The sequence below is a fragment of the Mastigoproctus giganteus genome, chromosome 4 (assembly GCF_048544385.1).
Source record: "Mastigoproctus giganteus isolate SK-2022 chromosome 4, ASM4854438v1, whole genome shotgun sequence".
Lineage (NCBI taxonomy): Eukaryota > Metazoa > Arthropoda > Arachnida > Uropygi > Thelyphonidae > Mastigoproctus > Mastigoproctus giganteus.
The window spans coordinates 164762952-164779841 of NC_143578.1; the positions used below are offsets into that span (position 1 = coordinate 164762952).

A 16890-nucleotide genomic window follows, 5' to 3' on the forward strand; every position below is an offset into this window, starting at 1 on the left:
GGAGTTGATTCTCGCTAAATATTGATTTGTCTAAATCAATATTTAGTGGTTTATTTTTCGTTCTGAACACCATATATTTTGATTTTTCTGGATTCAGTATAAGCTTATTCTTTTGAAGCCAATTATGCATCACAGAAAGCAAGGCAGAGATTTTGAGTTGAAGCTCATTAGGGCCTTTGTCTGTGATTAGGATGGAAATATCATCGGCATACGCTACTAAGTGAAATAGCTTATGAATATTTGTGTTTATATTTTTAGTTGCTGGCCAAAATTGCTCGATATTCAAGTGTTCTTTACTTGAGTAACTTTCGATGGGGTGTGTGTCTTCCATCTACGTGCAGTAAGGATGATCTCCAGGAGTTGCTCACTGCCGGTAAGTATAACTATTTATAGTCATTGCGATTTTAACTTTTATCCTAAACACAAAATAGGTAAGATGAAGACGTCGTCTTCCAAATACGATGAATTCCTTTTTATTCCAGTTGGGTCATCCAATAACAGCAAACACTGTGGATCTTTAGTACAGAAATTCTGTCAATATTTCGATATGAAATAACGAGGTGCATCAACCTGCCAGTGCTTGTCCATTTAAGGTTAAATTTCATACAATTATTCTTCGTTCATTTCCCCTATTTCTGTTTTTCTGGAGCAACCTTCTTCCAAATTTGTATCCTAGAAGTTACCACTATGAATGAGATGGGATGCTACCTCTACAGTCGATGTATAAATAAATAAATAAATAAATTTTCTGTTTATACTCCGGCACGACAACCAAGTCAGTAGAGTTTACAGTAAATCGTCAATACAAATATTTCGTCAATACAAAAATAGTAGTCAAGGGCTTGAACCCTGGTCCACTCAAGGAACGCGTGCTATGCACTCTCTCTCTCTCCTGACCACTCGGCTACGTCAAGCCTTACAGTGAGGCTGGAGGATTTCTTTGACTGATAAGATATTAGATGATTTGGACGGTTCTCATAACGCTTGGGGTAGAGTATTCTAGAACTTCTTTCAGTTATGGCATGCCATACTGGACATGGCAAAACTTAGGTCTACATAAATGAGACAATTGTCTAGGGCTCGTAATTGAAGGTGTCCAGCCAAGGTTCTGTTGAATTGACTAAACTTTCATTGAAATTTGGTAAACCATTACAATATGTAAAAGGTTGACGTACAGCGAAGCTGCCCCCAGACATGGCAGTGTATCCTCTCTTCACTTGATAAGGATATAAAAAATAAATAAAAAAATTCAACTCTCCAAACGTTGCACTAATACTTGGGAATATCATGAACTTGAGGATGATATTTCCAAGTATTAGTGAGAGATAGGGCGGGGGGGTGGGTTTAGTGAACGATGGTTGTTATAATTGGGTTGGGGTAGAAGAGAGTTTTCCTTCCTGAAGGGACACTCTCTCCTATCCAAACCCAATTAATTCTTCATAAAATCTATTGAGTTTCTTTCTCGTCAATTACACTGGTCTGCATAGGTTTTGTTTCCAAAATTCAAGGCGTTACTTTGATTTACTTTTGGTGCTAATTCTAAATATCTAAACCATTTATTACCTATCGCTTACCTTACAGCATTTTTTACGAGTTGGATTTTTTTATTTATTTTTTTTTCATAATTCCCATTATTATAATGGCCATGATCAGCCTACAAAGTACCCAAAAGATAGCCCGCGCACACAACCATGGAATAACTCTACAGGGATCACTCGCTGTTGGACCACCCCAACATTGAAAGTCCCCTGTAGGACACGGATTGATATCATCTTAAGATTAGAGGCGTTACGCCTAAACTATGTCAAGAGGGCAGCCGATGCCTTGCTCCACACACCTCTGTAATCAAAGTTATTGTTTAAATCTTTGTATGTAAGCCATATTCATTAAGAGACTTCAATTCGCGGCTGTGATTTACATCATACAGTATTTCCTCTGCTTAATTCTGTGGGAAGTTTCCAAGTCATGCCCAGATCCCACCACTAGTGCTTCCAAAAGGAACAGAGAGCGAGCCATCCCTTGCACAAAGAAGGTCGGGTTTTCTCAAGCCTTCTTCAGTTTGATAATGTGGTTCCTTTACCACCAACCAGCCCTTCTGGCTGAGCCTATTTTGAACCAAGTTCACATCCGCATCGTGCCTGGTGATCCTGATGCCATGTGTACGATGACACCTTAAGGCAACGTGGCTGAGAGATTTCACCACCATACATGCGACCCTGCAGTCCTCCTCCATACTTCCTCCTCTTGATGTCTTAGAGAGGATAGGGAGGGCATTTATTTAGTTCTTATAAAATCAATATAAGCGTCACCGGATAGTAATTTGGTGCAGGTGCAATCTCACAACGATGCTGAGAGAGCACTTTACTAGACTCCTTTAAGGCACAGCCATCGAAGAATTTGTGCAAGAGATGGCTCCACCACCCTTTCACAGATGTTTTAGACTCCATCCGAATTCTCACATCAACTAATAGCTTGAGTTCAATTTCCTTATGGTTGTAGAGGAAGCTATATCTTATGAAAATAGAAGGCGAGTTCTGCAGATTCAAAATTCGTTGTCTCCTAAGAAGGGGGGATGGTCCAGCAAAAGAAAGGAATCTCCAACAATTTCCTCCACGATGTTGGCATAAAAGTACGCTAAGACAACGTCCTTTGGGAGACGCAGCCACTGCTTTACAGCCAACCTCTTCTGGGTATCCAAGGTTATCCTACCAAGTACTAACCGATGATAAAACTTAGGAATTATGTATGTACGAAGTATAAACAGCCTTTGCTGCAGCATTTACGAAGTCTCACCAGCAGGTCATCCAGGGAGTCTATAGTATACATTTAAGCAAAAGAGTAAACTCAACACCCAGATATTTCCAACGCATATCAACTTCTCCAGATGTTAACCTCTCACTGGTAATCATAAATCTGCATGACTAAACCTTCATCTTTTTCTGTTTACCAGATGGGAGAAGAGATAATGACCATGACTTGGCCATATTTATTTTTAAGCCACATCTCCTAAGATATATTGATGCTCGGCCCTGCAAGTTTTGCAACCCTTTTGTAGAAGATGCTGCCAGGATCAGGTCATCAGCGAATGTCACTGCATTGATTTTATTCTCACTTAGATCAAATCCAACATAGTTAGGCAAGTCTTTAAAGAAGAGGTCAAGCACTATATTAAATAAGAATGGGGACGGTGGGTACCCTGCCTCACTCCTTTATTAGGTTGGATTTCTTGGCATTGGCCGGAATACCTGGTTAAACAGGAGTTTTGTATCCTGGACATAATTAATGAAGGACACAGGGAATTTCTTCTTGTGTAAAGCCTCTATCACTGCAGCTAAAGAGATATTGTCAATGGCCTTTTGTAGGTCAATAAATGCAATGTGTAGCCGCTTCAGCTCACTTCAGAAATGAGAGATCGTATCTCGAAGGATAAACACATTCTCAGCTACCCATTTAAGGGGATAACAGCCTTCTGCCTTGAATCTAATACTACTTTATCCATAAAAATATGTCCTCAGAATGACTTTTTTACGAGTTGTTTTCCTAGATATACATTCCATGGATTTGCGTTATGTACTACTTTCTTTGTGATTGACTGATATAGACGTTCTCGGATGTTTTAACACATTTCGAAACCTGCAAGCCAGGTAGCTGTATAAACCTACCATTTGTTTCTTCCACATTCAGTCGTTTTCTGCTGATAACTAGTATCTTCTAACGCGATTTTTATATTCTGTCTTTGAAATTTGCGACTCGTCGTTGTGTGAACAATTCATCTGTAATGTGGCGAAACTAAGGCAGGATATAATATCATTTGTGAAAAAAGTATATCCTGCATATTTTAGAATTAAATTGGGTGACCAAAATAAAAAGTTGGGCCTTCATAAAATTTGCCATACATGTGTGAATTATGAAGGAGTTCTCCTTCATAATGGAGACAAATATTCATCTATTCATGTAGCCCATTGAACACGAAAAGAAAACTACAAAAATGTTAAACCTCTTTTGGAAAAAATCAGTACAGTGATCATAGTTGGCTAATGTTCGGATATTTTAATGTTATTTGTGCTGCGACTCGGCCAACAACTTGATTACCCAAAAATGGGCCAAGTTCCTCGCGTCATTATCTGGATTTGAACCTGGGCCGTCTCCACCCCTAGTGTAGGGAAGACGGTGATTATAACCACTCTGCTACCCATCACTGCCTCATCACGTACAGGTGCCCCCTCGATGTGGGCACCTGTACGTGATGAGGGGATCTTCCTGCGGATTTAAATATCATTCTCAAACAGGAATGAAATAACTTCTCCAAAATCACCTGTGTGCTCCTTAGTCCAATTCATATAACATGAGATTGATCAAGGCTAAACGGAAACCTTCCTGCTTTTTAGTTACATTCTGAGATATTTTGGTGGGGAAGTGTAAATCTGATTTTGATTCAACTCTGTTTATGTAAGAATTAATTTCATTTTAACAAAAAGATGCTTACTTTAATTACAGTTGCAGATCGCTTCAAAATCAAGGCTGTTGTGGCCCATTGTGAAGTGAGAGAAGACAATGCTTATACACCATTGCAGATCGCTATAATGTAAGTATTCCCCAAATCTTAAGTCCGCGTTGTAAATGAAGCCATTTAATCAAAATGTAAATTGGTTATTTTTATCAGTAATTCTGGATACTCTGTTAAGGTGTGGATGAAACATAAACAGATTACTAATGGTATGCAAATATCACAAAAAATAAATTACGTTAAATTAAAAATACCCCATGTACACACTGAGTATAAATCCCCGATTGGGACAGTTCTCTATAATTCTCTTAATTCCTGGGATCACATGACATGCAAAAGATATGCATACTCGAATAGGGTGCTTAATCGATTTGCATATATACACACTTAAATGGACGAATAGTAGAGGGAATTATAAAAGCCGGTTTAGAAGAACAGTGCCCACGGAAGCAGGTAGAGAAAAGGCATTCCGCAGAAACAAATGTCTATGGGACAGAGGGTGGAGAGACTTTGTAAGAGATGGGCCATGAATTAACCTGACTGCTGTCTTTTGAATGGAGTCTAGCTGTTATGGGAGCACCACTCCAGATGTGGAAACAATATTCCACGGTAGGGCAGATTTGAGATTTGTACAGAATGAGCAGCTGTTTAGAAGAAAAGTAAAGTTTATTAAATGCAGAGGAAGCAATATTTGTGATGTGCTTATGCCAAAAGAGACTGGAAGTTGGTGTAAACCATAATAAAAATGCATCGAATAGAGCAGAAGAATACTTTTTGCGGATACAATACAGGACGAGGTTCTAGAAGGATTGAAATTAACTACGTCATCTTTGCCCCACAGGAGAATTACCTAGAAATCAGTATTTAAGTTATTAATTGGTTATGGATATTCGAGAAGTTGAAACTGTTTGAGCAGAGCAAGGTATCTCGAACTGGAAGGTGGAATGCAATGTGCTATCATCAGCAAAACTATGGATAGGATTTTCCTGTAAATGGAAGAAGATCATTAATATACAAGAGAAAGAGTGAGAGAAAGAACTGAACCTTGGGGAACAACACAAGTTTTCAGAGTTTCCTCTACATCAAGACTGTTCAAAATTCTTCTGACATCCTTTTGATGGAAGACCACTGGAGACACTGAATGGAGTGTACTAGGAATGGCAGGAGCTGGTTTATCAAGATCACCAAAAGAAGGGCTATAAGAAAATGTAACTATTCAGTTCTTCTTTGAACTTAGCCTCACTCATTGCCTTTGACATTTGGAAAACATACATTCCAGATGAACTTCACGGGATTCGGTCTTCTGTTTGTGCTTCCTGGTCTCACAAGGGAGAAGAGACCTTCCTCGTTCATTTTATGCAACCCCCTTTAGCGCCTCAATCAGATCTTCCCTTTGATGGAGTTTAACACAATCGCTTTACCAGAATCCTTATGTCAAGTTTATTTGACAAGATAGCCTTTTTTTATAATAAATAATGACTTTGTACTTGTGTTTAGTGGAACTCTTGTACTATAATTTTATAGCTGCAGTTATTGTATAGTAAACTGTTAAATCAATAGCAAAGCTTCCATTTAAAGTAACTCACCTATCTGCATACTCTACTTATATGCGCAAAGGTATCTGCATACTTTTGTGCACATAAGAAAACTATCATTTTATTTTAATTCTTTCTTATATGCAGAAGTAAAGTAAGTATGCAGATAGAAGCCAGATACTTTAAATTGAAGCTGTGATTTAGTAATTGTCGGTTTATTCTTCGTTAAACTGATATTAGAATGATTTGGTGCACATTTAGGGCTAGCTGTGGTTCCACAGCCGTGGACCATGTTGCGCACACTGAGAGATGGAACCCATACGCTACCAGAAAGCATAACCCACTGTTATCTGCCTTTAAAAATTCAGTTTTAATTCTTTCAGTTTTCCCCTAGTGCGCGTCATTGTCATCAAGTTGATCAGTACTGGATGGAATGTCCATCCCACACAGCATTCAGCATTTTTTGACGCTTTAGCATGCATAAAGCGCCTATTATCTTCATGTCCATCCTCCTGTAATAACTCGGCTCCCATTAAATGAATTTTACTTTTGGCTCTTTTAGAAAGATTTGTCGAGCGTTCCCAAATTTCATTAAAATCGTACAAATATGAATCCCAAAAGGTATTAACCCAAACTGTGATAATACTCTTTATCGCAAACTTTTTAGCAGTTTTATCACAAACTGTGGGGTGAATATTAAACTGTTGAGGTATGTAAAGTGAAATGAAGATAATTACTTTTATATATTACTAGTTAATCATTTAGTAATTAATTGGTAACATAAGCTAGATATTAACTTTTCAATTCTGTTATTACAGCAAAGGAAAAGTGGAATTAACGGGCCTGAAATGTAACGCGCATCAAGAAATTTTTTTTTTGTTTATTTTCAGCTCTGTGTTTAGCTTCCTGGGATTTTTGGTCCTTATTGGTACTATTTTGTCAGCAGTTGAGAGCAATTCTAAAAGTCCTATAAGCAACAGTAAGTAATACTTTTCATGTGAGTGCCCGTATATGCCTTAGTACAGAGTTATTCAATTAAAATATTGCTGGAAGTGTCCACCTTGTTTTTCTAGACATTCCTTTAATGCAGTTTTATGAAGAAAATGATGAGACATGTCTGAACATGTTATGTTCAGACATGTCTCATCGTTGTTGGCGGTGTTCACTTTGTTCCTCTGCTAACAGAGGAACCACGTGAGGTTCTATGTTGAAGTTCAGACGTCTTTATGACACGACTAGAAGAAACACCGTGGAACCCCATTGGTTGGTTGCTTGCTTCACCACGACAATGCACCCTCGCATTTGTTACTTAGCCAAGTTTGAATGGGTGGAGTTTCTTGTTTGCGCCACTATCTTAAGTCATAAATGATGATAAATAATCATGGCAAATAACTGGATAAGGGAACCTATATTTATATTTTTCCCTTTACTTTTAGGTGTTTGCTGTCGTATTCTAAGATGTTTCTCCATGAAAAGGAATACCCAGAAAATATTTGACACTGAGTATGTCGGGAAATTTCCATTTCTGCACGGATTTCGGGTCATTACAGTGTCATGGATTATTCTTCTCCATAGTTATGCTCATTTTCGTCCCAACATGCTAAGTAAGAAATTTAATTGTTTTCTGTATAGATTCGCTAAATTTTATTATTTTAAAATTTTAATTTTAGCATTTAGACAACGCAAGTTACTGCAAACGCACCATATTAGTACGCAGCAAACTCTGAATTAGAAAAACGGCATCGTTTTAATTAAATCTCATATTGTGAATAACTTCACAACGAGTTGCCGTGATATTGCACTACTTCGAAAAAGTAACGCTTCACCAAAGGATTGGTTGGTACCTACCCACCCACCCACCGAAGAGAATAAGTGAGAATAAGTAACATAGTCTTTTCCTTTGGTGAAGCTTATATTCGAAGTAGTGCAATATCATGGCAACTCGTTGTGAACGTATTCACAATATGAGATTTAACTAAAACGATGCTGTTTTTGCTAATTCAGAGTTTGCTGCGTACTAATATGATGCGTTTGCACTAACTTTTACTTTGTCTAATTCTCTCGCAGCCTGAGGCTAAAGCCTTTAAAGTATTTCAGTTTTAGCATTTAGTAAATACCTTTTGTTGTAGCGATAAACATATTTTAAATATTTTATTGGTAATATCTATTCCTTTGTAAATATATCTTAATTATTTAACCCATACGTGGACATATTCCGTTGTACAAGCGTTGATTCTGTGGAAATTATAGGAAGGCAGTTGACATTTAATAATTAAAAAATGGCTACTTGCAAAGAGCTTTGGAAGCAACCCTGTTTTACTGTAAAAAAAATATCGTCTCAACACTTCACTGGTAAGCAATTCCGCGTCTTTCTCAGTAATATCAGCGTAATTTATAACACCAGATTTAAATTCTAATAGTGATTTTGGTCCATTAGTAATTATATTTCATTTCTTGAACATCCTAGTTGTCCTGCTCATCCTTTGTAACAGTTTGGTTTTAATTTAATGATAATTAAATTAAAAACCAAAGTCTGCCATACGGAGGCACGTGGCACTAAAGAATAATTTATGACATATGACCGCAAGTGTTAAGATTGATTTCTACCATGGCTGAAAAATGCTCGTGCCTTACCCATGCAAGGAAAACTTGTATGAATGCTCACACACCCTACAACTTATTTACACGTGTGTGTTGATTACTGTGCGTGCTGCTTTAGGGATTTATATTTTCGACCATCACTCATTCTTCATTAAAAAATTCTTAGCCAATCACAGGTTATCCACTATTCCAGTTTATTACGGCTTAAATCTTGTCAGACTTCTATTTCAGCTACCTTGAGAGGAGGTTTATTCCAACAATCAACCCACGCTGTCCAGAGGTGAACTTCGAGATCTGATCTTTTATTGCCTCCAGAATTTTGTCCGCTAGTTCTTGCTCCACCTACCATTACTCCTTTAAGGGCCTTAAACGTCTCTACCAGGTTACCCCTGAGATGTCTAGTTTCCAGGCTCTACAATTTACATCTCTTAAGACAGAGTTTCTCAAAATATATAAATATTTATAACTAATTATAAATATTATAAATATAAAATATAAAGGCCGCCGTAGCCTAGTGGTCAGGCGCGCGGGTGCGTAAGTACAGGTGCCTTGAGTGACCGGGGTTCAAGCCCGTGACTGCTGAATACGGTGCTGTTTCTTCTATTCTGTCTATCTTGTTAACTCCTCTGACTGTTTGGTCGTCCCGGAGTATAAACAGAAAATTTAATTTAATTTAAATATTTGAAAACTAATACATAGTGGCGTAGTGTTTTGCGGAAGGCGCCACCGGTGGTTTCCCACATCTGCACCATTTGTGAAGAAGTACAGAATTTCTGTAAAAGCCAGAAAAAGTGTAGTGTCTGGTTTGTGTCAGAGTAGTGCTATGTTCTGTTGTTATGTCACTGGCTTCTTGGCCGCAGGACCCCTAATGGGACCCCGCGTTGACCGCCACCACCACTGGGAGGTGAGCCTGGCTGGTCTCTGCCAGGGTCGCCTGAGCTTCCTGACAGAGACCAAGCTAAAAAAAAAAATAATAAAAAAAAGGAAGAAAATGAGGGAGATAGCTAAGGAGGGGGAAGGAAGAAGGACGTGAAAAGAAGGCGTCCTCCAGATTAGCATTAGTATTAGTAGAGGCATTTGATGCAAGAAAGCAAGCTTATGCAGCATCAGCCAAAAAAAAAAAAAAAAATAAATAAAAAATAACCACTTCCACTTCACCCCTCTGTTCGTTCGAAATACCTGTCCAGCTGAGCCTTAAACTTATTTAGGCTATCAACTTCCACGACAAGGGATGGAAGTCTATTCCACCAACCAACCACCCACTGGCTAAAGGCAAATTTCCTCACGTCTATCCTACATCTGTCTTTTCTCAATTTGAATTTATGCCCTCTCAGGTGATTATTCTGAGCAGGAGGAAGAATCCCATCAGCATTGAGCATGCTCAAACCATTCAAGGCTTTATACACCTCTATCAGATCATCTCGCCGGTGCCTAGTCTCCAGACACTGTAATTTGCAAAACTTAAGCCTTTCTTCGTAAGAGCACCCCTTTGTTCCATTCACTAATCTTGTTGCCCTTCTCTGTACTCGTGACGGATGACGGAAGTAGGGAGGGAATGAAGGTTGTAAACCCCTGACCTTGGTAACCCACCAACCCACCCATGGCCAAGGAAAGAAAAAAGATTGCAGGGTAAAGATTGCAGTGTTTGAAGTTAATCCTACCCCGGATGGGATTTGCAGCGTGTCGTACCCCGGCAGTGCGTTTAAGTGGATTCCCTTTGTATTACTGTCGAACTGTTGACTAGGAGATTGTCTGAGTTGGAAGGTTGATTGAGCAAACTCGGTAAGGTGACGATTGTAGAGCTCATCTTGGAGAAATAGATGTTCCTGATGGTGTAGGTTTCCCTGTGTTTTTGTGATCCGTCTTGTCCTGTAATCCTCATAATAAGGACAGTAGTACATTACATGCACCCAGCTTTCAGGTTGTCCGCATGTGCAAAGTGGGTTTTGTTCAATGCCCAGATCTGTTATTTTTTTCCTGAAGGGTCCGTGTCCAGTAAGTAAGAAAGTTACTTGAAGGCCCAGTGAAAACCACAATGGAAACAGTTTAACTGAGCATGAGGTCGACGGAAAATTTTTCAAGTTGGACGGAATCCTCATGTCACTAAAATTTGAGACCCGCTGTTCTGAGACATTTCTTAACCCTGAGAAGAATCCTCATGTCACTAAAATTTGAGACCCGCTGTTCTGAGACATTTCTTAACCCTGAGAAATGTCTCAGAACAGGAACCCTGAGCACTCCTAGCCTAGTTAATCTAGTTTCTCTTCTTTGGGCCCGTTCTAGAAGTTCTATGCCTTTTTCAGATGAGGCCTCCGGACCTGAATGCAACATTCCAAATTGAGGCCAGGCCATCGTTTTACAAAGAGGAATAATAACTTCCTTCTGACAAAAATCCTATCGATCACTACCACACCGCTAGCCTTTCTGACGCTTACTTATACTGCAAGAAAAACTTCATATCTGCATGTATGATAACCCCTAAATCTTTCTCGTCCTGCACCGTTTTTAATTTCGTGTTCCCTAATCTGAATGTCAGATTAGGGAAAGGCTGTTAACGAAGTCAAGAAAAAAACTACATCTGTTCGATCAATTGCACAAACCTATGGAGTTCCAGTTGCGACTGGGACGCAAGACTTATTTAGGAGAGGAAAAGGAACTGGTTGACTACATTCAGAGATTGGAAAAAATGGTTTTGCATTAACCCAACATGACATTAGACACCTCGCGTATACGTTTGTCATCAAGAATAACATTCCGCATCATTTTAGTGTTGAAAAAGAAGCAGCTGGATATGATTGGTTTCAATTATTCATGAAAAGACATAGGGAACTAGCAATTCGGAAAGCACAAGGTGTTTCCATAGCTAGGGTTAAAGGAGTGTGCCGGGAAGAATGTGACGCTTATTTTAACATCCTGCAGAGTGTTTGCGTGGAAAACTATTTAGTTGATAAACCGAGACGATTATAAACCACTCATCTAGAACCAAATCCCAGACGAGTGATGACCACTCGTCTGGGATTTGGTTCTAGATGAGTGACTTCTCCGTTCAACACCCAATGCTTCTAAAAGAATTAGCAATATGGATGAATCAGGACTACAATTGAAAAATAACCCAAGCAAAGTAGTTGCCAGTAAGGGAGCAAAGTCAGCTGCGTGGCAAGTGCTGAAAAAGGAGAAACTATTTCAGTGATAGCCTGCGTGAATGGAGAAGGAAATTTCTTACCACCATACTGCATTTTTGAAGGAAAAAACAAGAAAAAGGAGTTTGAGGATGGTCTGCCACCAGGTAGTCAAGTAGTTATGAATCAAAAGTCAGCTTATGTGACAACAGAAATGGCTGCAGGATCATTTCATCCCACGAAAGGAACCAGGCAAGCATTTACTTATTTTAGATGGACATATTTCACACTACTCAGATGTTGAACTGTTGGATTTTGTTGCCTAAAATGACATCATACTCTTATGTCTCCCGAGTCATACTACTCATTGGCTGCAGCCTTTGAATCGATCGATCATTTTTCAAGCCATTGAAAACGTATTGGGAGCAAGCCCTTTGGACATGGGTGCATAATCATCCGGGTCGAAAAATAACCAGACTTCAATTTCCAGAGCTACTAAACACAGCTTGGTGTAAAGCAGCAACAGTCAACAATGGAGTATCTGGATTTCAAGCTTGTGGAATCATTCCTTGGAATCAAAAAATAATTCCAGACCACGCATTCATGTTGGATGAAACTGCCACAGTCCAAGAAGAACCTGGAAACAACAATAACCTGATAGGACCTGAGCTTACTGCTTCTGGGACAAGACTTGTTAATAACACTCCTGCTGCCCCCAAATTGTTTGAAAACATTGCGCCAATACCTGTTGTTGCGGGACCCAGTGGTTTTGTGAAAACCACTGGGTCTCGCAAAACGCAAGCGGCACGCACAAGTTCTTACATCACCTGAAACTATTGCACAAATGCGTGGTAACAAAGAAACAAAGGCAAGAAAAGCTGCTGAAATTCAACATCGCAAAAACCAAAGGAAAAGGGCGAACTCTTCAAAAAGGAAGAAAAAGCAAGCTGCCCACAAACCATCTAGTTCATCAGAGAGTAAAGATGTGTGGTGATAATGAATCGTAATTGAATGACTCAGATTCATTTTGTGCAAAATGGCGTAGGTCTCACACTGATGAAAAAAGGACTGAAATGTGTGCAGTGTCTGCGTTGGATTCATGAGATATGCACGCCATCTGATCGTTTTTGTGAAGATTGTACAGAGGACAATTCATAAAAATTAGTTACATTTACTCCTTACGTACCTTCACAGTTAGTTGTTGGTTACCCTTTTAAGAACAATGCCAACTGGTATGGCACTAGCCATAAACATTTTTACGTGTGGATATATTACCACACTGTTGGGGGAATATGGCATTTTGACACTTTTTGATTTCATACTCCTTTTGCGATTACATTTGCCTAACTACTTTCTGGTATTGTAATTAAAGGTTATAAACACAAGACTGTGTTTATAACTTTCATGACTTTGTTTTGTTCATACATTTATATGGTCGTTGTACAGTTATAATATAAAATTAAGTTGCCTTATTTTCCCTACTTATGTGATTTACTATTTATTCATTGATGGTAGGAAATGTTCTGGAGACTCTGAAGTTAACAAAGGACGTCTCCCTTCAGGTCTTGTTAAATGCTTCACTTGCTGTCGACACCTTTTTTCTAATTGGGTAAGAATTTTTAAAAATTTATTTATAAATTGTTTATTGCAATTAAGCAATGATAGGTATTAATAAAATACTTATTAATAAAATACTTGACTGAGGCTACCATTAATATTACAATGAAGTAATAAAGATGAATCAGAAATGAATGAAAGTTTAACAGGAGGAAAGGAAGGTAGACAGATGCACCTAACTGTTGGCTGGGTTTCTACAGTACTGAAACATTCCAAGAGTGTACCTTTTGCATATGAGGAGGAGGAGATTACAGTCCCGTTATACAAGTCAGTGGTGAGGCCACATATGGAATATTGTGTTCAGGTCTGGGGATCTCATTCTGAGGAAATGAACTTATTCAAAGGGTTTAAAAATAGACGATTCTCATAAGAATACCAAAAGGACGTACTTGTGAGGAATGTCCATGAAAACGTGGATTTACAAAGTTTGGAATCTTGGTACTGAGGGGGATCTGATTTGTGCAGGACTTAGGGGATGGAACGAAGAAGTGCAATTTTTTCATTTGGGTGTAATTTTTACACTAAAATGTGACATAAACAAGATGGTATAAATTCATGCTGTTGGAGGAACCAATGGATAGGTTATTGCGTGGTCAGTGTGCTGTAAACCACCGGAATAAATTGCCTCCTTTAATGGTTGAGAGTCATAGTATAGGTGATAGTTATGGGGTGGGGAAGAACTGGATTGGTGGAAAAGTATGGCAAGGGGCTTTTTGCTGGAGATAGGAATAGTTTCATAGGCGTGCGTGTAGTCAAGTTCTTTTTTTTTTTTTTTTAACTGATGTAGCAAAAGCTTGGCTTTGCATTTTTTGGACTTTACTGACTATATACCTAATTGGATCCAGGTGAAAAATTACAGCTACTCAATGGCTCCACACAGTTTCGTCACAAGAACTGATGAAATCGATAATACGTAACACAGAAGAAAACTAGTGGAGATGACCACCTTCAATGTCAATCTCTTAGTTTAGCTTTTAATTATATAACTGGATTGTAAACGATTAGTTTTCCTTAACCAGGGAATTTGTGGGTACCAAAATAAAGATTATATTTATCATTAGAACCGAAAGACATGTCAAGGCTTTGTGCTCGGATGGAAAAAACATTCCAGAAGTAGCAAGAAGCTTAATGGCATTATTATATCTGTCATGAAAATGTTATTTGAAAGCTGATATTTTGGAAAGAATTGCAGAAGTACTTTTTTTTTTTTTTTTTGAAGAGCAGGTCTTATCAGGCCTGCTCTTCAAAAGCTATTGTGTGAGAAGCCGAGGCTCCCTTCACGGGAAAATAACTTGTGTGTTGTAGTTAAGCGACGTGTACACCATGAGAGTAGCAACTTCAGGAAAGCTAATTCGTCGTCCTTGATATGGCAGGTCATTTGGGGGGGGGGGGAGATATTGCAGCGACTATTCCGACTAAAATAAGTCCCAAATTCCAAAAAAAGGGAGTGCCTCGATCTATGCAAGGAGAAGTTTTCTTTCATTTCCTTTCTTAGCTCCATTCCCCTGAATTCTCGGATAGTCCCTAACCTCTGATGCTATTTATTCTGTTAAAATCGATATGCACAACCGCAAATTCCGAATTTTGTTGAACGTGTATTTTCTAAATCTCTTGTTTGTTTAAAAAAAAAACCAAACAGGTTTGTATTAGCGATCTCCGCTTGATATAGCAGTGGAAGTTTAGGTGGTGACATGATGCGGTTAAGGGCGAAACATTGCCGCAGATAAACCTCTGGAGCTCGCAATGCTGTCCTCTTTATAGTGATTTTCTTTTTTAACCCTATTATTTATAGTTGAGTCTAACATATATAATATGCCCTTGTCTGGTTGGCTCATCGCACTGTGATACTGCTGAATTGGCTATAGAATTTACCCAACATACACACTGCGAAATTCTAGTCCCGGTCCCAGAGGAAGCTATATAGGAAGATAGAAGCAGCACTCGAATTCAGCTGATCTTTAAGCTAATAACTGTTTTTTTACTAAAGAGTGCCTCATACACGCCCACATTAGTAATAGATAGTACATTCATAATATAAGGGGCATAAGTACCAAACTCCATACACTTCAGTCTATTCTCCTTGCTGCAGAATATGATGCTATTTGTTTAATAGAAACCTGGCAGGACCACAATAGAGCTATTGACACCCTTTGAACTATACTGCTCAATCTAATGGAAGGTCTACTCGCTGTGGGTGTGGAGTGGCAATCATCACAAATATTCCTTTTCTACGGACCAATTCAACTAGTCCAGAAAACTTTGAAGCCATTTCTCTAATCCCTGATCTCGATTAAATTAGAATACAGGTCTGCACTCTCTACCTTACTCGAGAACACACCCCAGAATTAGAACGGAACAAGGAGCCTGGATTACCATCAACTTCCAATCCAACCTCCCTACTATCTTCGCAGGGAACTTCAACATGCCGCCATCACGTTATTCAATAGCTGGAACCTCTCTGGAAAACATGCTACATATGCTCGACTTTCTAACTTCCTTCCTCTTCTAACCCCCCAACTAGGGTTAATCAGCAACTCGATCTCATCTTCCACAACGTCCCTCATAAATAAATAAATAAATAAATTTTCTGTTTATACTCCGGCACGACAACCAAGTCAGTAGAGTTTACAATAAATCGTCAATACAAATATTTATCGTATTTAGTAGTCACGGGCTTGAACCCCGGTCACTCAAGGAACGCGTGCTATGCACTCTCGCTCCTGACCACTGGGCTACGTCAGGCCTATGCAGAACTGATCAAGCCAACCCTCTCCTGAAAATCAAATCATCAACCATTGGACTGCGAATTTTTTATACTCGCTCTGACCTTTCTATTCGGTCAGTTTTAGAATGTGGACCTCTGAACACAGCAAATGTTTTCCACCAAGTTCATAAACTAGGAAATAATTCTCCAACGCCTCACTACTTATAAATGGGACTGTTTGTTAGATACGTCAGGGTTCGAAACCACCTCCTGTTTAACTGGTGGTTGAACAAAAACATCAAGGAAGTGTTTGTAAGAAAACACAATGCTTGTAGGAAATAGCAGAAAACCAGAAGCCCTGAAGAAAAAAAAAAAAAAAAAAGAACAAAAAAAAAAGCTTAAAACAGTCTAAAAGAAGCAGCTGTGGCAATAAAAGTACCAACTTCACCGTGGACAAAAGTTTATTTAAGGAATGGGCGAACAGTCTTTACAGATCCTAACTCACAGTGCAGCCCTCCCACAACAGATAATACAAGTTGGCTGGTAAACTACATGAACAGCACCAGATACTAGACCCCTCCTGGCAGAAATCACAATAACCAAAGAAAAAGAAAATGCTATTCAGGCAGTAACCAGCCACCTGCCCTCCCCACACTTTTCATCATGAAACTAAGCAGTCCATTTATCATTGAGGGCTTGCTACTTATAGTTAAATTTCCATATATTAGGGAGTTCTTACAGTCATAGAACATATGTAATCCATATATAACCTCCATATACAATGTTTTCTGTATTTCAGGGAGTTCT

At 38.9% G+C, this 16890-nt stretch overlaps 1 protein-coding gene across 1 annotated transcript in view; it reads left to right on the top strand.

The window, feature by feature from the left end:
- The window catches only part of LOC150087165 (nose resistant to fluoxetine protein 6-like), a 54905-nt gene that overhangs the window by 14926 nt on the left and 23089 nt on the right, over positions 1 to 16890 (top strand). The window contains exons 3-7 of the mRNA XM_090372998.1: positions 259 to 373; positions 4498 to 4585; positions 6933 to 7021; positions 7479 to 7646; positions 13278 to 13371. Of these exons, the coding sequence (XP_090229124.1) occupies positions 259 to 373; positions 4498 to 4585; positions 6933 to 7021; positions 7479 to 7646; positions 13278 to 13371 (554 nt within the window). The remainder of the gene's footprint in view (positions 1 to 258; positions 374 to 4497; positions 4586 to 6932; positions 7022 to 7478; positions 7647 to 13277; positions 13372 to 16890) is intronic.